The sequence below is a fragment of the Cervus elaphus genome, chromosome X (assembly GCF_910594005.1).
Source record: "Cervus elaphus chromosome X, mCerEla1.1, whole genome shotgun sequence".
Lineage (NCBI taxonomy): Eukaryota > Metazoa > Chordata > Mammalia > Artiodactyla > Cervidae > Cervus > Cervus elaphus.
In genome coordinates, this window is record NC_057848.1 from 71,988,152 (window position 1) to 72,009,778 (window position 21,627).

At 43.1% G+C, this 21,627-nt stretch overlaps 1 protein-coding gene across 1 annotated transcript; it reads right to left on the minus strand.

Annotated features, from left to right (window-relative positions):
- Positions 1-19,692: 19,692 nt before the first annotated feature.
- On the minus strand, positions 19,693-21,307 carry LOC122690348 (melanoma-associated antigen 8-like). Its single transcript, XM_043897387.1, has 3 exons — positions 21,194-21,307; positions 20,824-20,912; positions 19,693-20,507 (listed from the first exon to the last, which is right to left on the minus strand). The coding sequence occupies exon 3, from the start codon at positions 20,485-20,487 to the stop codon at positions 19,693-19,695; it is 795 nt and encodes a 264-aa protein (XP_043753322.1). The 5' UTR covers positions 20,488-20,507; positions 20,824-20,912; positions 21,194-21,307.
- Positions 21,308-21,627: the final 320 nt, after the last annotated feature.

The window sequence follows — 21,627 nt, forward strand, 5'->3', positions numbered from 1 at the left end:
CCTTTGAAATCTTCCATTGTCATTTGGCTAAGTGAATAACTATTGTTTAAATCAACCAGTCAGGTCTATGGGGCATCCAAGATGGCTGCTTGGCTTTTCCTAGCCCCCTGACAAACCTCATTTTTATTTGATGGTATAAAGCCTTCTCTGATTTTGAGGTTAGTGCCCTCACAATGAAGAAAAAAAGGTTTGTTTCACTAGATATTAAATTCTAGCTTTGCTAATCAAGGTCTGTGTTTATCAAGGCTCACTTCCCAGTTAGTTCCTTGCTGTTGTGTTACATTGCTAAAAAGTTAAATTGAGCTATTGCTAGTTTTAAAAATCAATCCAAGTATTGGGTTTGTGTCAGTTATCTGTGTCTAGCACTTCTGGGTTACTTTGGTGGGTTTCCCCTCTCCAAGGATTTAATTGTTGACTCTTGGGAAATCTATCTCAAATGAAAAACAAATATAGTCATGTTCAGGCCACTATTGATATTATGAGATAAGATCCCCTCACCTTATCAGTTAATAATGCCAGCTCTGACCTTGGCCATAAATATGAATTTTCCTCTATTACTCAGGTTCAATCAGAGCAACAAACAAAATTTCAACCAAGGAATAAAACCTCTCACATCTATGGGATGGATTTATGTAGTTAACATCAGGCTATGGTAATTTAAACTCTCTTCTATGCTGGGAACAACTAAATCATGCTAAGGATAATCAGTCTAGCAACACTAGAAAAGAGGCTGGGTGCCTTATGGACAATGCCAATATATAGTTTCCCTAAGAAATAAGGATTGGTACAGAACAGTCTAAGTCAGATGACTTAGGTATATACTGGGCTACAACTAATGGAAGTTCTTGACTTAAGTTCATACTTATGACCTTACTATTGAAAATTGAAAGTGTTAGTTGCTCAGTCGTGTCTGGCTCTTTCCGTCCCCATGCACTATAGCCCACCGGGCTCCTTTGTCCATGGAATTCTCCAGGCAAGAATACTGGAGTGGGTAGCCATTCCCTTCTCCAGGGGATCTTCCCAACCCAGGGATTGAACCCAGGCCTCATGCATTGCAGGCAGATTCTTCACCATCTGAGCCACAAGGGAGGCCCATGACCTTACTATTACTGTTAGCTACATTGTTTTTCTGTATTGACAGTTTAAAAAATTGTTGTCCCTTACATTACCAAATGTGTGACTGAACCAGTGATAAAATGATAGTATACGTTTTCACATGAAATCAATGATTGCAAAGGTGTAACTCTAGATATGGGGTGAAAAAACAAAAGGGAATATTATTGTGGACCAAGAGGCTAGTAAGTACAGGTTGTCCAGTGAATTTTAAATACTGTTTTGTACTGTTTTGAATTTTGAATACTGTTTTGAACTGTGCCTGATTCAGTAACAACACACTGAGTGGCCTGTTAACAAAATTTTCACAAGACCTGGGAATGAGCATTCCTAACACCATGGGGCAAAATGGTCATGTAATGCCCCCAAACCATGGTCAGATTCATGACCCTGAAGGGACTCTTGCCATCTATCTTCAAAACCCCCTGAAAGGAATTCAGTGTGGAAATTAGGAATGAGGCACTCTGTGCTCTGGAAAAACTGGCAGAAGAGCCCTTCAGATAGTTAGACACCTTCAGGAGGAGATTTTTATGAGCCCTGATTCTTGCATCTACTCATACCTAGAGAAATACTAACATCATTGATGGTGACAGTCACTTAGGCTATTAAGGGAAAATTATAACCAAAGTCAAAATAGAGTTACTGTTGTTCAGTGGCTCAGTCGTCTGACTCTTTGTGACCCCCATGGACTGCAGCATGTCAGGCTTCCCTGTCCTTCATGCTCTCCTGAAGTTGGCTCAAACTCATGTCCATTGAGTTGATGATGCCATCCAACCATCTCATCCCTTTGCCCCCATTTTCCTCCTGCCTTCAGTCTTTCCAAGCATCAAGGTCTTTTCCAATGAGCAGGCTCTTTGAATCAGGTGGCCAAAGTATCAGCTTCAGCATCAGTTTTTCTAATGAATATTCAGGGTTGATTTCCTTTAGGATTGACTGGTTTGATTTCATTGCAACCAGGGAACTCTCAAGAATCTTCTCCAGCACCACAGTTCAAAAGCATCAATTCATCGGTGCTCAGCCTTCTTTATGGTCCAACTCTCGTAGCTGCAGACTTCCGTGGTGGCTCAGATGGTAAAGCGTCTGCCTACAACACCAGAGACACAGGTTCGATCCCTGAGTTGGGAAGATCCCCTGGAGGAGGAAATGGCAACCCACTCCAGTACTCTTGCCTGGGAAATGCCGTGGACAGAGGAGCCTGGCGGGCTACAGTCCATGGGAAAGCAAAGAGTTGGACATGGTTGAGTGATGTCACTTCACTTCACTTCTCAAATCTGTACATGACGACTGGGAAAACCATATCTTTGACTAGAAGGACCTTTGTCAGGAAACTGATATCTCTCCTTTTTAATATGCTGTCTAAATTTGTCATAGCTTTCTTTCAAGGAGCAAGCGTCTTTTAATTTCATGGCTGCAGTCACCGTCCACAGTGATTTTGGAGTCCAAGAAAACAAAGTCTGTCACTGCTTACATTGTTTCCCCATCTATTTGCCATGAAGTGATGGGACTGGATGCCATGATCTTAGTTTTTTGTTGTTTTTTTTTTTTAATTTTTTTTTATTAGTTAGAGGCTAATTACTTTAAAATAGTAGTGGTTTTTGCCATACATTGACATGAATCAGCCATGGATTTACATGTATCCCCCATCCTGATCCCCCCTCCCACCTCTCCACCCGACCCCTTTGGGTCTTCCCAGTGCACCAGCCCCAAGCACTTGTCTCATGCATCCCACCTAGGCTGGTGATCTGTTTCACCCTTGATAATATACATGTTTTGATGCTGTTCTCTCACAACATCCCACCCTCACCTTCTCCCACAGAGTCCAAAAGTCTGATCTGTACATCCGTGTCTCTTTTTCCGTTTTGCATATAGGGTTATCGTTACCATCTTTCTAAATTCCATGTATATGTGTTAGTATACTGTATTGGTCTTTATCTTTCTGGCTTACTTCACTCTGTATAATGGGCTCCAGTTTCATCCATCTAATTAGAACTGATTCAGATGAATTCTTTTTAATGGCTGAGTAGTATTCCATGGTGTATATGTACCACAGCTTCCTTATCCATTCATCTGCTGATGGGCATCTAGGTTGCTTCCATGTTCTGGCTATTATAAACAGTGCCTTGATGAACATTGGGGTGCAAGTGTCTCTTTCAGATCTAGTTTCCTCAGTGTGTATGCCCAGAAGTGGGATTGCTGGGTCATATAGCAGTTCTATTTCCAGTTTTTTAAGAAATCTCCACACTGCTCTCCATAGTGGCTGTACTAGTTTGCATTCCCACCAACAGTGTAAGAGAGTTCCCTTTTCTCCACACCCTCTCCAGTATTTATTGCTTGTAGATGTTCGGATAGCAGCCATCCTGACTGGCGTGTAATGGTACCTCATTGTGGTTTTGATTTGCATTTCTCTGATACTGAGTGATGTTGAGCATCTTTTCAAGTGTTTGTTAGCTATCTGTATGTCTTCTTTGGAGAAATGTCTGTTTAGTTCTTTGGCCCATCTTTTGATTGGGTCATTTATTTTTCTGGAATTGAGCTGCAGGAGTTGCCTGTATATTTTTGAGATTAATCCTTTGTCTGTTTCTTCATTTGCTATTATTTTCTCCCAATCTGAACTATAAAACACTGATGAAAGAAATCAAAGAGGACACAAACAGATGGAGAAATATACTGTGTTCATGGATTGGAAGAATCAATATTGTCGAAATGACTATACTACCCAATGCAATCTATAGACTCAATGAAATCCCTATCAAGCTACCAACGATATTTTTCACAGAACTAGAACAAATAATTTCACAGTTTGTATGGAAATACAAAAAACCTCGAATAGCCAAAGTAATCTTGAGAAAGAAGAATGGAACTGGAGGAATCAACCTGCCTGACTTCAGACTCTACTACAAAGCTACAGTCATCAAGAGAGTATGGTACTGGCACAAAGACAGAAATATACATCAATGGAACAGAATAGAAAGCCCAGAGATAAATCCACGAACCTATGGACACCTTATCTTCGACAAAGGGGGCAAGAATATACAATGGAAAAAAGACAACCTCGTTAACAAGGGGTGCTGGGAAAAGTGGTCAACCACTTGTAAAAGAATGAAACTAGAACACTTTTTAACACCATACACAAGAATAAACTCAAATTGGATTAAAGATCTAAATGTAAGACCAGAAACTATAAAACCCCTAGAGGAGAACATAGGCAAAACACTCTCTGACATAAATCACAGCAGGATCCTCTGTCATTTTCATATCTGAGGTTATTGGTATTTCTCCCAGCAATCTTGATTCCAGCCTGAGTTTTAACCAGCCCAGCACTTTGTATGATGTACTCTGCATATTTTAAACAAGCAGGGTGACAATATACAGCCTTGATGTACTCCTTTCCCAATTTGGAACCAGTTCGTTGTTCCACGTCTGGTTTTAACTGTTGCTTTTTGATCTGCATAAAGGTTTCTCAAGAGGCAAGTTTGGTGGTCTGGTATTCTCATCTCTTTCAGAATTTTCCACAGTTCATTGTGATTCACACAGTCAAAGGCTTTAGTGTAGTCAATGAAACAGAAGTAGATGTTTTTCGGGAACTCCCTGGCTTTTTCTAGGCCCCAACAGAGGTTGGCAATTTGATCTCTGGTTCCTCTGCCTTTTCTAAATCCAGCTTGTACATCGGGAAGTTCTCAGTTCACATACTGTTGAAGCTGAGGTTGGACAATTTTGAGCACAATCTTGCTAGCATATGAAACGAGTGCAATTGTGTGGCAGTTTGAATATTCTTTAGCATTGCCCTTCTATGGGAGTGGAATGAAAACTGACCTTTTCCAGTCTGGTGGCCACTGCTGAGTTTTCCCAACTTGCTGGCATATTGAGTGCAACACTTTCACGGCACCATCTATTAGGATTTGAAATAGTTCTGCTGGAATTCCATCACCTCCACTAGCTTTGTTCCTTGTGATGCTTCCTAAGGCCCACTTAACCTCACACCCCAGAATGTCTGACTCTAGGTGAGTGAGCACACCATCGTGGTTATCTGGGTCATAAAGACCTTTTTTGTACAGTTCTTTTGTGTATTCTTGCCACCTCTTCTTAATCTCTTCTGCTTCTGTTAGGTCCATACCTTTTCTGTCCTTTATTGTGCCCATCTTTGCATGAATTGTTCCCTTGGTATCTCTAATTTTCTTGAAGAGATCTGTAGTCTTTCCCATTCTATTGTTTTCCTCTATTTCTTTGCACTGTTCCCTTAAGAAAGTCTTCTTATTTCTCCTTGCTCTTCTTTGGAATTCTGCATTCAGATGGGTATATCTTTCCTTTTCTCCTTTGTCTTTCTCTTCTCTTCTTTTCTCAGCTATTTGTAAGGACTCCTCAGATACCTGTTTGCCTTCTTGCGTTTATTTCTCTTGGGGGTGGTTTTGGTCACTGTCTCCTGTACAGTGTTGCAAATCTCTGATGGTAGTTCTTCAGGCAATCTGTCTATCAGATCTAATCCCTTGAGTCTATTTGTCACTTCCACTGTATAATCATTAGGGATTCGATTTGGGTCATACTTGAATGGTCTAGTGGTTTTCCCTACTTTCTTCAACTTAAGTCTGAATTTTGCAATAAGGAGTTCATGATCTCAGCCACAGTCAGCTCCCGGTCTTGTTTTTGCTGACTGTATAGAGCTTCTCCATCTTTGGCTGGAAAGAATGTAATCAATCTGATTTTGGTATTGCCCATCTGGTGATGTCCATGTGCAGTCACGTCTTGTGTTGTTGGAAGAGGGTGTTTGCTATGACCCGTGCATTCTCTTGGCAAAATTGTGTTAGCCTTTGCCTTGCTTTATTTTAGATTCCAAGGCCAAACTTCCCTGTTACTCCAGGTATCTCTTGACTTCCTACTTTTGCATTCCAATCCCCTATGATGAAAAGGACATTTTTTTTTTTTTTTTTTTTTTTGGTGTTAGTTCTAGAATTCCCTGGTGGCTTAGAGGGTAAAGCACCTGCCTACAATTTGGGAGACCCAGGTTCAATCCCTGGGTCGGGAAGATCTCCTGGAGAAGGAAATGGCAACCCACTCCAGTATTCTTGCCTGCAAAATCCCATGGATGGAAGAGCCTGGTAGGCTACAGTCCATGGGGTCGCAAAGAGTCGGACACGACTGAGCGACTTCACTTTCACTTTTAATTTTTCTAGAAGGTCTTGGAGGTCTCCACAGAACTGTTCAGCTTCAGCTTCTTTGGCATCAGTGGCTGGGGCACAGGCTTGGATTACTGTGATAGCAAATGGTTTGAAAATGAACCAAGATCAGTAAGTCACTTTTGAGATTGTACCCAAGTACTGCATTTCAGACTCTAATGGCACCTATAAAGGCTACTCCACTTCTTCTAAGAGATACTTGCCCACTTTAATAGATATCATGGTCATCTGAACTAAGTTCGCCCATTCCCATCCACTTTAATTCACTAATACATAAAATGTTGATGTTCACTCTAGACATCTCCTGTTTGACCACTTCCAATTTACCTTGATTCATGGACCTAACATTCCAGGTTCCTATACAATAGTATTCCTATACAATAATATTACAGCATCAAACTTTACTTTCACCACCAGACATAGCCACACTGCCTGGTGTTTCTGCTTTGGCTCAGCCTCTTCATTCTTTCTGGAGCTATTTCTGCACTCTTTTCCAGAAGCATATTGGGCACCTACCAACCTGGGGAGTTCATCTTTCAGTGTCATATCTTTTTGCCTTTTCATACTGTTCATGGGGTTCTCAGGGCATGAATGCTGAAGTGAGTTTCCATTCCCTTCTCTACTGGACCACATTTTGTCAGAACTCTCCACCATGACTCATTCATCTTGGGTGACACTACATGGCATGGCTCATGCTTTCATTAAGTCACACAAAGCTGTGATCCATGTGATCAGTTAGCTTAGTTTTGCGTGACTGTGGTTTTCATTCTCTCTGCCCTCTGATGGATGAGGATAAGAGGCATGTGCAAGCTTCCTGGTGGATGGGACTGGCCATGGGGAAAACTGGGTCTTGCTCTGGTGGGCAAGGACATGTTCAGTAAATCTTTAATCCAATTTTCTGCTGATGAGTGGGGCTGTGTTCCTGCCCTGTATTTTGACCTGGGACTGAACTATGATTGGGATAATGGCAACCTCCTTCAAGAGGACTTGTGCCAGCATGCTGTGCCTCCCAGGACTGCTGCTGTAAGTGGCCCTAACCCCACAGCATGTTATTGTTGACCCAGGCTTCCACTGGAGACTCCCGAACACTCACAGGCAAGTCTGGCTCAGTCTCTTGTGGGACCACTGCTCCTTTCTCCTGGGTCCTGGTGCACACAAGGTTTTGATTCTGCCCTCTGAGAGTCTCTGTTTCCCCAGTCCTGTGGAAGTTCTGTAATCAGATCTCACTGATCTTCAAAGTCAGTTTCCCTGGAGATTCTCAATCCCTTTGTCAGATTCCCAAGTTGGGAAGTCTATTGTAGGGCTTAGAGCTTTCTCAGGAGTGCCAGAATTTCTTCAAGGTAATTGCTCTCCAGTTTGTAGATCGCCCACCTGGCAGCCCTATAGTGGGGTTAATGGCGACCTCCTCCAAGAGGACTTCTGGCACAAACAAAATAAAGCAGCTATGGAAATACCTAGGTGATGCTATGGTGTGATTTCAGACAAGTCCTTGTTTTGTTAAGAACGTGAGTTTTCTGAGCTGTGCCAGACTCAGAATGCAATCAGCCATTCAGCAGCAATCATATTTTTAAAGGTCTTTTGTTGTAACTGTTGTATGTTTAGACAATGAAATTTCTCTGGACCATATGTTGGGGAAAAAAAAAAAAAACATGTGTAGTGACCAATAACCACATGAAAGGTTAAAGTCTACTTAGATAAACCTAGATAATTAAATGAAGCTGAAGCTCCAATACTTTGGTCACCTGATGCAAAGAGCCAACTCAGTAGAAAAGCCCCTGAAGTTGGGAAAGATTAAAGGCAGGAGGAGAAGGGGATGACTGTAAAGTACAGTTCGGGCGAGGCAGAAAAGGAAAGACGACCTCAACAGAAGTAGGTTACCTTTATTCAGGCAAGGAGGGATGACAGTCGGCCTAACGACCAGGCTGAGCACTGAGAGGGATCAGGGAGGCTTCATATTTATAGGGAGGTTTGTGGAAGCGGTAAGAGAAACGTTAATCAGGCAGGATATTTTGAGTATTCTTTTGTTGAGATGACATTTGTGGTTGGGCAGGGGGTGATAAGTCTTCTGGGAAGGTGTAGGGGGTGGAAGGTTTCTGGACATTGGTTGATAAGTCCCAGATAGATGCAACCGGCCTGGAGCATCAGGGTGGAACTAAAGTTCTGTTTTGTTTTCTCCGAAATTAGATGATTCAGCAAGGGGCCTTTGAGACTGTTGTGCTCTTTTCTAGGCCCAAAAGACTCCAATGACAGAGAATGAGATGGTTGGATGGCATCACCATCTCAATGGACATGAGTTTGAGCAAACTTTAGGAGATAGTGAAGGACACGGAAATCTGGTATGCTGCAGTTCACGGGATCAGAAGGAGCTGGACATGGCTGAACAACAACAGACAACGAGCCAGGCTACCTGGCTACAAGTGTTAAATCTAAATTAGGATTCAGGCTTAATTTCAGGCTTAGCTTTTTCTATCTTGTCTGCTAAGGTCCAGGTTGCCATTCCTCCAACTACTTCTGAGTCCAAATAGCTCCATTCCTTTGAACAGGATGACCCAAACACTGACCCTACCTGGACCAGAACCAAAATTGTCATCAAATATAACTTGGTTCTTACTCTTTCATTGACCCCCATTTACAATAACTCTTTAACTGATCTATGGCCTCTGTTTTTCTTAAAACAAAAAAAAAAATCTGCTAAGTTTTGTCTCCTCCAGATGACAACATACTTACATCAAGAAAATGATGATGTGGAGCAAAAACCCATGCGCCCCAGAGAGATTACAGCCACTCCTTTGAACAGATCATGTGGGAATAACCAGAAAAGTCACCTTAGGGCCCCTTTATAAAACAAGGCAAGAGCTCCATGACCCCAACTAGGTAGCATCTACGAGTCCTGTGTCAGCACTAAAGAAGTTATGGAAGACTGACAATCTACCCCTTAGAACCCCAATAAAGATTTGTGAGGTTCATCTCTCAAGGAAAATTTGAAGTAGGAGATAGATGGGCCCCTGGGCTGAACAGCTGGTGATTGTCACATGGAGGAAAACTGAACTTCGTTCCTCAGCCAGACAGGAATGACAACAATTTCCCTCATCCATCAATAAGGAGGAGATAAACTGACAGGCGGGGATTTGTTGCAAGGAAAAGGAAAAAAAGAAAAATGAGTCTTTTTCTATCCCTTTCCTGAGAACAAAGAAGATAAAGAGAACAGTGAGCAGGCCTGAACATTCCTCGTTTCTTTTTACTTTAACTGCTCTGAACTCTGCATGTCTGTAACTGTTTGCTTTTCTGCCCCCTAATTCTACAGGAGCTACACTTCTCACCTATTTTTCTTCGATTCTATGCTAAATACACCTTGTATCTGGTGATTACCCTTACAACACCCTTCCCCTTGTAGTTACATATCAGAAAGTAGGCCACTGAGTCACTGAACTGCCAGGCTCAATGGATGGGTTACTGAGCCAGTCTATGACTGACTTTGAAGCAATGCAAGAGAAAGGAATCAAAATCCTAACACCTTCTTCCTCATCACTGACTCCTGACTGGGAGCCCTCAGATTATATCAGCCCCTAGATTCCTCATAGACAGGGGGCTCTTTCTGAGGCATGAGCCTACTTTGTTCCCCTCTCTGCTGGCTGAGAATTAAAGCCACCTTTCTACTGCCTGCCCACTCTATCTTTGTATTTTTTGTTTACCTTCGGTGGGCAGAGAAGGCCAAGATTTTGGCCAGCAACATGATGGAACTTGCCTGAACACCTGCACAGGTGCCCTTGGGCTCACTGATGGCCGTGACCTTCGTGAGGGGCAGGTATCAGACAAGAGACAGTGGGAGGACAAGGACAGTGGGAGACTTCTTCATAAAATCTGGCTAAGATAAGCACAATGCACCACCCTTCACCTTCAAGGCGAATTCTGAGCTGTGTGAATTCAGCTTCAGAGCAAGTTTTATGGCCTTGGGGTCTCACCACCTAGGAGAGCCACTCCATCAGTTTAAGAGTCCAACTGCCAGTTTCAAAAAATTTCCCCATTAAAATCCTACAGGAAGCCTGAGAGTGGTTGAAGAGGAAAAGTTAAAATTTTACATGACCTCCTTCTCCTTCTGCCTCGGTAACTCAGCTTGGCCCTTGCAAAGTCTAGATCACGTAGGTCACATAGTCTCAGAAAGCGGGGACATGCAACACTAGGAAGTGGAGTTTATTTCACTCACCGTTGTCCTGCTCTTTGCGATCGCCCAGCCCCTGCAAACCTGCTTAATCATGCCTGTCCAGGCCAGGCATCCCCATCACTGTTCCCGGGTATGCAAAACCCCTTAGTTTAAACCAGCCTATTAACAGCTAGTGTTGCCCACTACAGTCTGTCTATAAAAACTCTGTAATCCCTTTGTTTGGGGCTCAGAGCTTGGAGTGTTAAATCCTCTGGGCCTGCTGGCATAATAAACCTGAGTTCTCCAACTCTCTGAGCGTGGTGCTTGGTTTCTCGAGTACTGGTTTCTGTAACATTTCTGGAGGCTCCAGTGAGATTCCAACCACGCTGGCCCCTTGAGCCACCAGAAGGTTGGCTCGGCTGTGCTGGAGCAAAGGAACCCCAAGATGATGGAGGAGGCACGCCACCTGACGGTATTCTGGGTTCTCCTTTGGAGAGGTGTTCCGACTCTCTGGACGGCCGAGCCCCAACTGAACTCATTGGAGGGACAGACCAACTCACCAAGAATGATCACAGGATAAGATAAGGCCCTGGGGCCGGTCCCCAAGCAGGAACCTACCCCAATGGCTAGAAGAGGAGACCGATCACCTCCTTGGGCTCCCAGGAAGGGATCAACAGATAGGGAGACCTGGGGACTTGGGAGGAAGGGAGGCATTGTGGTAGCCTCTGAATGATTGTGAGTGTGTGATTGCTGATTGAAAAGAAACTTGAAAGAAACTTCTGGAAACTACAAAACCAATTCTTTTTGCGTGTGCAATTAAAAACAACTAGCTTGTTAAAAGACCTGCCCAGGGAAAAGCTTGAAGTTAACCCTTTCCATGTCCTTGAAATATACAGTCAGCTTTGCCTGAGACCTCAGCCTTGGGTAAATTAGAACTTCAAACGGAAGGGGAAAAAAAGGGGGGGGTGTCAAAGAGATATTTTAAATCTCAAACAGAAAACTATAAGATCTCTCTCAGTCTGTCTGTCTGGATTTATGTATGTCTCAGTGTATGTCTTTTTTCTGATAATATTGTTGAAGTTGTAAATGAGTTCTAATTTAATTGCCCTAGAGAAAAATAAGTGTTTAAAAACCAAAGAATTCTAAATACAAAAAAAAAAGAAAAAAACGAAAAAAAAAATTCAGATTCATGTGAACTGTGAAATATTCTATATTAAATATCTAGTGTCAATGTTTGTTTGCTAATCTAATAATAAAGTAGGATGTGTGTTTTAAATAAAGAAGATATAAAAAATAAAATTACATTTTTATAAAGGGAAAAGAAAGTAGGTCTGACTTGCAGGTGGCTATTACAGAAAGTGATTAAAAGGTTTGTGGAAGGTGGACCCTGTAAAAATGTTTTGTGCATGGTTAGGACTAAGTTTAAAATAAATTTAATTGAGGTTTACCTAAATGAGTTGAAAGTAAGCTGGTGCAAAGACTTAAATTTGGCCTTTCTCTCTGTTAAGAAGACATACTTTCTTTAGATGTTGAACTGCTTTTAATAATAGATTTAAGTTCCTTTCCCTCTTAATTGATCTGTTCTATATTAACCTTTGAAATCTTTTGTTAACTTTGGTTAAGTAAATAATTATTATTTCACAGTAACTTACATGATCCTGCCTGACTATGATAAATCTTTAGATATTTATCGGCAAAACTTCCTAAATAACTTGACTTCTAGCTAACTTTGAGATGCTTCAGAGGGTCCCTGAGACATTACAGAGAGTTATTAAGCTACCTGGGTTCACTGGACGTGTTAAATTACATGGGAAGTACTGTTAAAGGGGTGAAAAAATTCTTTACAGGTTATACTGTATGGCTGATATTACTAATATAGATATCTTAAAATTATGTGAAATTCATATAGATGTGATATGCCCTGATAAAATATGGTCAATTATAATTCTAGTTATCATATTAAAGTGTTATGACCAGGTTTCTTTGTCAATTGCAATAGAATCAGATTTTAAACATGCCTTCTATGATTTTACTCTCATGCCTTTAGATGAATACAGCTAGTTCAAGATTTATGGAAAATACTTTCTAAGATTAAACAGATAAACACATTTTGTTATTAACAGTAAGCTGGTACCAGACTGTAATTTGATCTTCTCTCTGTTTAGAGAACAAAGTTTTCTTAAAAAGTAGCTCTCAAAAACAGACTATAAATTTCTTTGCCTTTAAGTGATTTTCATTGGTTTTTAAAATGTTTTTGTTACTTTGGTAACATAAATAAACATTATTTAAGATTATGGTACATGTAGACAAAGCTTATTCTGCTTCAACAAAAAATAACCCTTTAAGGTTAGACTTTTACTATCTTGATGTCCTGAAAACATGGTGACAGTCTGCTCTTACATCAGGAAATTAAAAATAAACAACAGCTAAACATCAAAGATCCAGGGCTATGGGAAATCCAAGATGGCCCCTTAGCTTTTCCCGGCTCCTGATAGACCTCATTTTTATTTGATGGGTTAAAGCCTTACCTGCATACAGTGTTAATGCCCTCACAGTGAGTTCACCAAAAAGAAAGAAGAAAGAAAAGAAAAAAATCATGTTTCATTAAATATTAAGTTCTAGTTTTGTTAATTAAGGTCTGTGCTACCAAGACTCGCTTCTGAGAGTTCCTTGTTATGTTATATTGCCAAAAGGTTTAATTAAATTATTAAAAAAGACACTCTTAAGATTGTTTCTAAAGCTTACCTCAGCAACCAGTCTTTGGATAAAGGTCAGATGCTCCATGATGTATAACCAGGAGATTAACACTTGGCTATAATCATTTAACTGAGACAGGTGACCTGGGGTATACCGGGCTATAACCAATGAAAGTTCTTGACTTAAATTCTTGCTTGTGACCTTACTAATAACTGTTAGCTATATTATTTTCTATGTAGCTTGTTTCAGAAGATTATTTCTTATGTTACCAAATGTGTCACAGAGCCTGTGATAAAATGCTGATGTGCAGTTCCATATGAGATCAATAATTGTAATAATTTAATTTTAATTATGGGAAGAAACAACAAGAGGGAACATTCTTCTGGACCAAGAGGCTAGTAAGACATGTATGGTTCAGAGACTTTTGCTACTTACAAGGCCTGGTCTAGTGACAACACACTGAGTGGGCTGTCAATGGAATCTTTGTTAGACCTGGGAATGAGCCTTCCCAGCACCGCAGGACACAATGACCATGAAATGCCCCCCAAACATGGCCAAATATGACTATGAAGTCAAATATGACTATAACAAACTTAAGAGTGTCTTTTTTTAAATAATTTAATTAATCCTTTTAGCAATATAACATAACAAGGAACTCTCAGAAGTGCGTCTTAGTAGCACAGACCTTAATTAACAAAACTAGAACTTAATATTTAATGAAACATGATTTTGTTCTTTTCCTTTTTTTTTTTTTTTGGAGAAATCATTGTGAGGGCATTAACACTGTATGCAGGTAAGCCTTTAACCCATCAGATAAAAATGACTATCAGCTGGAAGTTGGCCCTTGCCAGCTGCCTCTACAAAGATTAAATCATGACCACTATAAGATGCTGATCTTTCAACACTCCCTTCAAAGGCGTTAAGGGTGGAGACAAAAAAAAAGGCACTCTGAGCTCTGGGAAAAACCCAGAGAAACAGGCCTTCAGATAGTCAGATGTTTTCAGGCAAACATTTTTATAAGTCCAAACTCTTGAATCTTCTCACACCTAGAGAAACACTAATGTCACAAACCAATGTCTGGACCTGGTTCTCCTAGTTGTGCCTTGGCAGCTTTTCTACTTCTATTAATCTTTGGGCCACATATCTTTAACTTTCTTGTTAAGTTTGCTTCTCCAAGTAGAAGTACGACAAGAATATTCCCCAGCCAATGCCCAGACAACATTAGAACAAGCTGCCTTAGTCTGTGGACTCACATCGCCCTCTGTAAATGCATCCCGAGGACCCAGGCTATTCTCCCTTTGAGATCTTATACGGGAGATCACCCCCAGTGATTAAAAAGCTCAAGGGAGACCACCAACTAGCTGACCTGGAGGTGTAGGCCTTGGGAAATTCTTCCACCATATCGCCCAAAAACCCTGAGAAAGGACACCCATTCCACTGGGCAACTGGGTTCATCCCTATCAGCCAGGAGATGAGGTATGGGTTAAAGATTGGAAAAAGGAACCACTTCAGCCAGTTTGGACAGGCCCTCACGTGGTCATCCTGCCAACCCCTACTACTGTTAAAGTTATAGGTTTCATCCCTTGGATCCACCACACCAGAGTCAAGAAAGCAGCGGCTTCCTATAATGAGGACACCTGGAAAGCAATTCAGGACCCCAAAAACATCCTCAAGGTCTGTTTACAAAAACAACGACCCTCACGCACGAAGGATGCTGAGACTTGCTCCAGCCACACTCCGGCAGCTGGCTTGTCAACACACGACAGAAGCTTGAGGATCCGGCTATCAAAATATCAGTGGATTTTCATTGTCAAGCCTGGACTCTATCCCTGATTGCTATTATTTCTGTGCTCTTCACAACAGGACTAGTTTCAGTCACACCCCAGGACTGGTGTTTGGGTCAGAAGCTGCAGTTAACTGTCTGTTATCTCACTGTAATGGGAAACCTCATTCTTATTAGAAGTCTCTTATGATTGATTCTCCCTACTAACTAAACTGCTCCACAGTATAACTGACCCCCCTTCATGATAGGCTCAGCTGCTAGAGCCGTGACAACCAAAAGATGGGGAGAAACCCTTTTGCTAGTCTTCAGTTACCTGTTATGTGCAGGCTGCTTTGCAGCCTTTTGGTGTCCCTTGCTGTAACAGATGGTAATGCCCCCATCAAGGCCTTTTCTTTGTTTGTGGGACAGATGCTTACTTGTGTCTACCTGTCAATTAGATGGGTATCTGCACCTTAGCTTTCCTCACTCCCCAGATGAACATTGTCCCTAACAACCAGACTCTCACCGTACATCTGGCAGCACGTACAAAGTAAAAAAGAGCCATCCAGTTTATACCCCTACTAGCTGGTCTGGGAATCATGGCTGGGATAGGTATGGGGATAGGAAGAATTGCTTCCCCAACCATCTTTCACCATACACTATCCAAAGACTTCACAGATGACATTGAGAGAGTGGCCAAATCTTTAGTGACCTTACCTGACCAACTAGACGCCCTGGCTGGGGTGGTTTTGCAAAATAGGAGAGGTCTAGACAGCTGAAAAGGTAGGACTCTGCCTCTTCTTGAATGAAGAATGCTACTTTTATATAAACCAGTCAGAAATAGTCAGGAACATGGCCCAACAGCTAAGGGAACAAATCATAAAAGGAGAGAAAAGCTAGCTAATTCCTGGGGTAATTGGAGTAATATCTGGAGTTGGCCATCATGGCTTCTCCCTTTAACAGGTCCTCATTTCATGCTCTTTGCAGTGCTCTTGTTTGGCCCTTGTATTCTCAATGCTATTACCCAGTTCATAACCTCTCGGATTGAATCCACAAAGTTACAAATGGTAATAGTTCAATACAGCCCCATAAACGATGGGGAGCTCTGAATGTCCTACCAAAAATATGGGATGATGCTTTCTACAACAAGGGATAGAAGCATCAAGAAGGGGGAATGAATGCTATTACCCAGTTCATAACCTCTCGGATTGAATCCACAAAGTTACAAATGGTAATAGTTCAATACAGCCCCATAAACGATGGGGAGCTCTGAATGTCCTACCAAAAACATGGGCTGATGCTTTCTACAACAAGGGATAGAAGCATCAAGAAGGGGGAATGAAGAAGAAAAGTTAAATTTTTACAGCACCTCCTTCTCCTTCTGCCTCTGTAACTCAGCTTGCCCCTTGCAAAGTGTAGATCACATAGGTCACATAGCGTCAGAAAGTGAAGACTTGCAATGCTAGGAACTGCAGTTTATCTCACTCACCCTTGTCCTGCTCTTTGCAATCACCCAGCCCCTGCAAACCTGCTTAATCATGCCTGTCCAGGTCAGGAATCCCCCTCCCCATCTTGACCACTCTTGCCATGCATGAGAAACCCTTTTGTTTAAACCAGCCTATTAACAGCTGTGTTGCCCACTACAGTCTATCTATAAAAACTCTGCAATCCCTTTGTTCGAGGCTCAGAGCTTGGAGTGTTAACTCCTCTGGGCCCGCTGGCGTAATAAACCTGACTTCTCCAACTGTCCAAGTGTCATGCTAGGTTTCCCAAGTACTGGTTTCTACAACATTGTAACTAAATGTCTTCAGCTATAAAACCTGAGATTGAGAAGATTGTGTGCCAACGCAAATTCACTCATGTCTCATTTGGAAACTTTTGAGTGTATTTACACTCAGGCAGAAAAACCAGGCGTCTACTTGATCCTGATCAAAGTGCACTTTGTCTTTTGGACCCAGGAGATTCATCTCCAAGTGAAGAGGAACTTCTTCTTCTTTTTTTTTTTTTATTTATTTTTATTAGTTGGAGGCTAATTACTTTACAATATTGTTGTGGGTTTTGTCATACATTGACATGTATCAGCCATGGATTTACATGTATTCCCCATCCCGATCCCCCCTCCCACCTCCCTCTCTACCCACTCCCTCTGGGTCTTCTGAGTGCACCAGGCCCGAGCACTTTTCTCATGCATCCAACCTGGGCTGGTGATCTGTTTCACCATAGATAATATACATGTTTCAATGCTGTTCTCTCGAAACATCCCACCCTCGCCTTCTCCCACAGAGTCCAAAAGTCTGTTCTGTACATCTGTGTTTCTTTTTTTGTTTTGTATATAGGGTTATCATTACCATCTTTCTAATTTCCATATATATGTGTTAGTATACTGTAATGTTCTTTATCTTTCTGGCTTACTTCCCTCTATATAATGGGCTCCAGTTTCATCCATCTAATTAGAACTGATTCAAATGAATTCTTTTTAATGGCTGAGTAGTATTCCATGGTGTAAATGTACCACAGCTTCCTTATCCATTCGTCTGCTAATGGGCATCTAGGTTGCTTCCATGCCCTGGCTATATAAACAGTGCTGCGATGAACATTGGGGTGCACGTGTCTCTTTCAGATCTGGTTTCCTCAGTGTGTATGCCCAGAAGTGGGATTGCTAGGTCATGGCAGTTCTATTTCCAGTTTTTTAAGGAATCTCCACACTGTTTTCCATAGTGGCTGTACTAGTTTGCATTCCCACCAACAGTGTAAGAGGGTTCCCTTTTCTCCACACCCTCTCCAGCATTTATTGCTTGTAGACTTTTGGATAGCAGCCATCCTGACTGGCGTGTAACGGTACCTCACTGTGGTTTTGATTTGCATTTCTCTGATAATGAGTGATGTTGAGCATCTTTTCATGTGTTTGTTAGCCATCTGTATGTCTTCTTTGGAGAACTGTCTGTTTAGTTCTTTGGCCCATTTTTTGATTGGGTCATTTATTTTTCTGGAGTTGAGCTGCAGGAGTTGCTTGTATATTTTTGAGATTAATCCTTTGTCTGTTTCTTCATTTGTTATTATTTTCTCCCAATCTGAGGGCTGTCTTTTAACCTTGCTTATTGTTTCCTTTGTTGTGTAAAAGCTTTTAAGTTTCATTAGGTCCCATTTGTTCATTTTTGCTTTTATTTCCAATATTCTGGGATGTGGGTCATAGAGGATCCTGCTGTGATTTATGTCGGAGAGTGTTTTGCCTATGTTCTCCTCTAGGAGTTTTATAGTTTCTGGTCTTACATTTAGATCTTTAATCCATTTTGAGTTTATTTTTGTGTATGGTGTTAGAAAGTGTTCTAGTTTCATTCTTTTACAAGTGGTTGACCAGTTTTCCGAGCACCACTTGTTAAAGAGGTTGTCTTTTTTCCATTGTATATACTTGCCTCCTTTGCCGAAGATAAGATGTCTATAGGTTCATGGATTTATCTCAAACTCTTCCAGAAAATTGCAGAAGAAGGTAAACTTCCAAACTCATTCTATGAGGCCAACATCACGCTAATTCCAAAACCAGACAAAGATGCCACAAAAAAGAAAACTACAGGCCAATATCACTGATGAACATAGATGCAAAAATCCTTAACAAAATTCTAGCAAACAGAATCCAACAACATATTAAAAAAATCATACAACATGACCAAGTGGGCTTTATCCCAGGAATGCAAGGATTCTTTAATATCCACAAATTAATCAATGTAATGCACCACATTAACAAATTGAAAGATAAAAACCATATGATTATCTCAATAGATGCAGAGAAAGCCTTTGACAAAATTCAACACTCATTTATGATTAAAACTCTCCAGAAAGCAGGAATAGATGGAACATACCTCAACATAATAAATGCTATATATGAAGAGGAACTTCTAATGTATATGTCCTATTTCAAATTTTCTTCTCACCCATAAGACATCGTTGAGAGGTCCGGTTACTGCCACCACCCAGTCTCATCACGATCACCTCCCACAGAAGGAACCCAGCTTCCCAAAGCCCCAAACTACCCTGGCTCAGGCACCGACACTCGGGGGCTCCTCCTGGATCCCCACCGCCCCGCCACGTGTAGCCTTGTTCTATGGGACCAGGCAAAGTCTCTCCACCTTCCTCATGTGACTGCAGCTCTGAGATCATCACTCCAGGTGTGGGGGCACTCTGCTTTTCCCACTGCTAACACGGCCTGTCACAGAAATCAGGCTCCGTGAAGTTCTGTGGAATAAATGAACCAGGGAGCAGGGCCTTATTTAGTCAGATTAGTTTTCTCCTACTTTCTTAAATAATAACCTGGGAAAATTCAAATAAACTGAGATAGCTTAACAGTATAAAATGACAGACAAAAAGTATAAGAAGCAAGACTTCGCTTTAATCACATTTTATTTTCTAATTCTTTCACCAAGTACATTACTGCTAAGTAAGTTTACATTTCCAAAATAGTTATAATTCCATTCTCATGTTACCATGTTCAGGGTCACAAAATAAATGGGAGAGTTCCCAAACTCTTTTAAAAACCATCAAGACTCTTGTCCTTAAACTGGGCAAGCACAAATACACGTGTGATCAATGTCATTCACAAAGTTAGATACTGAAGTTTATTAAGCCTTAAGCTGAAACACACATTTGAAAAATTCCTAAAGAAAACAGAGATCAATCTGCATGTCATCACAGAGAGCAGGAACCTAAAAATGCTACACCTGGTTCACCAAGTGGCCCAGGCCATCACTCCTGAGAAGACTGACTACTCCCTCTTCAATCACAGAGGGACGGATCTGCCTGGCTGCTGCTCTGGCTCAGGGTCCCCCTACCTCCTCCCTCACATCCTCTGCAGAAGGGAGTGGGAAAGACCTAAAAGCCCTTTGGCTGACCCTGAGCAGATACTCTGTGAATTTCTCCTTGCTGGTCTCCGCAAAGGCCCGGGGACCCCACAGGAACTCATAGCGAGCAGGGGCACTGTCAGGCACCTGCCGATACTCCAGGTACCCCTCCTGCACCCACACTTGGGTCAGCAGCTCCCTGGGCTCCCCAAAGATGGAGTGCTCCCTCCCAACATACACCCCCATCTTGTTGAGTGCTCCCCAGATCTCCTCCTCAGGGCCGTGATCCCTATTCTGGAGGATCAGGCTGAGGACCACCACCAGGAGGCCAGCCTTGGGCAGGCCCTGCCCACCTCTCTGCATTGCATCACAGGTGAGGCCCAGGCAGGGAACCATGATGTAGACCTGCTTCCTGGGGTCTACCTCCTTCACATCCACGCCAAAGACCAGCAGAACACACTCAACTGCTTGGCGGAAGACCACCGGGTAGTGCTGCTGGTTATCCCTGAGGACCGTATTCAGCAATTCGGCATCAGAGGTTGGCTCCTTGGTTCGATACTTGTGGAGCAGGAACTTCACCATGTTAGCCACCATTTTATTCAGAGCTTCCTGGGGCAAGGCCTCCTCAGCAGCAGACGAGGAGACTGGTGGGGAGGAGGCCGAGGGGGGTGCAGCCTCCCCCCCCTCAGCCCCCAAGAGCTGTGCCTCCTCTGGGTCCTGTGCCTCGCCTGGGTCCTGAAGGTCTTCCTTGGGTTTGCTCAGCTCACTCATCTCGACCACGAGCACGATGCCTGGGATCAAACCACAGAGAGGAGTGAGGCAGGGGACATTGTGGACCATGGGCCTCAGCTAAGAAATACACCCTGGGTGGTCGACACAGGCCACTAACAGGTCTTCTCTTGAGAGGTGCTCTCAGCCTCACAGGGGCCCGCCTCCTGGTTGGTCTGACCCCTGGTTACCCGAAGGAGGAGGGCAGTGGCTCCCCTGCATGCAGCCAGCACAGCCAGAGGTTCTGGGGCTGACACAGTGGGGGGATTAGGGCCTTGTGGGGATCCCTCTGTTTTGGGATGGGGAACCCCTGGTGCTCATTCAGGGCACCCTCCTCACCTTGACTCCTGGTACTGCCTGGACCTCCTCTGATCTCAGACCTCTGGACACAGGCCTCAGACCTCTGCCTCTGCCTTTTCCTGGAGCCCCTGTGAAAAAAATGGAGGGGGCCCCTTGGGGGTAGATTCTGCACAGCCCTGGACTCTGAGGCCCCCCCCCAAGCTGTGGGGGAAGTGGTCCCCTTGTCGCTCCTTTGTAGTGCCCACCTTTCCCCTGCCACGGCTTGGACCATGCCCTTTGGGGGCCTGCAGAGTAACTCAGAACAAGACCCGAGTCTGAAGAGAAAGCGCTAAGGGGCCCCACATGTGGTCGCACCTACCCAGGGCCTCCCGCGGGTCCTACATAGGCTGGGGAGATGCTCGGTCCTCACCTCACGTCCAGCCTAGACTCCCAGCACTGACCACAAGAGTGGGTTCGGCTCTGTCCATGGAGTCCACCTTCTGTGGATCTGAAGCCTCCACCATCCGCCTGAACACCTCATCTCCCGAGGCCCCTAAGCCAGAGGTCGACAAACTGCTCATCCTGTTCAACCCGCTCTGGGACCTCTAAGACCCCATCAAAGGCAAGGATCCCTCTCTGTGTTGGGGTGTAACTGCCTCAGTCCTTCCCCGGCTGGAGCCTAGATGCCAGGCAGGACCTGGAATTGGCCCGTCCTCCATTTTGAGGCCCCACCGCCCTCACCCAGTCCCCAGTCTCTCTGAGACCTGATGTCAGGAAATGCAGCACAAAGTCGTCCTGCCTGGGGAATACCAGGGTCCCCTCTGTTCTGGGGTCCGGCTCCCCTCACTCCTCCCTCAGAGTCCT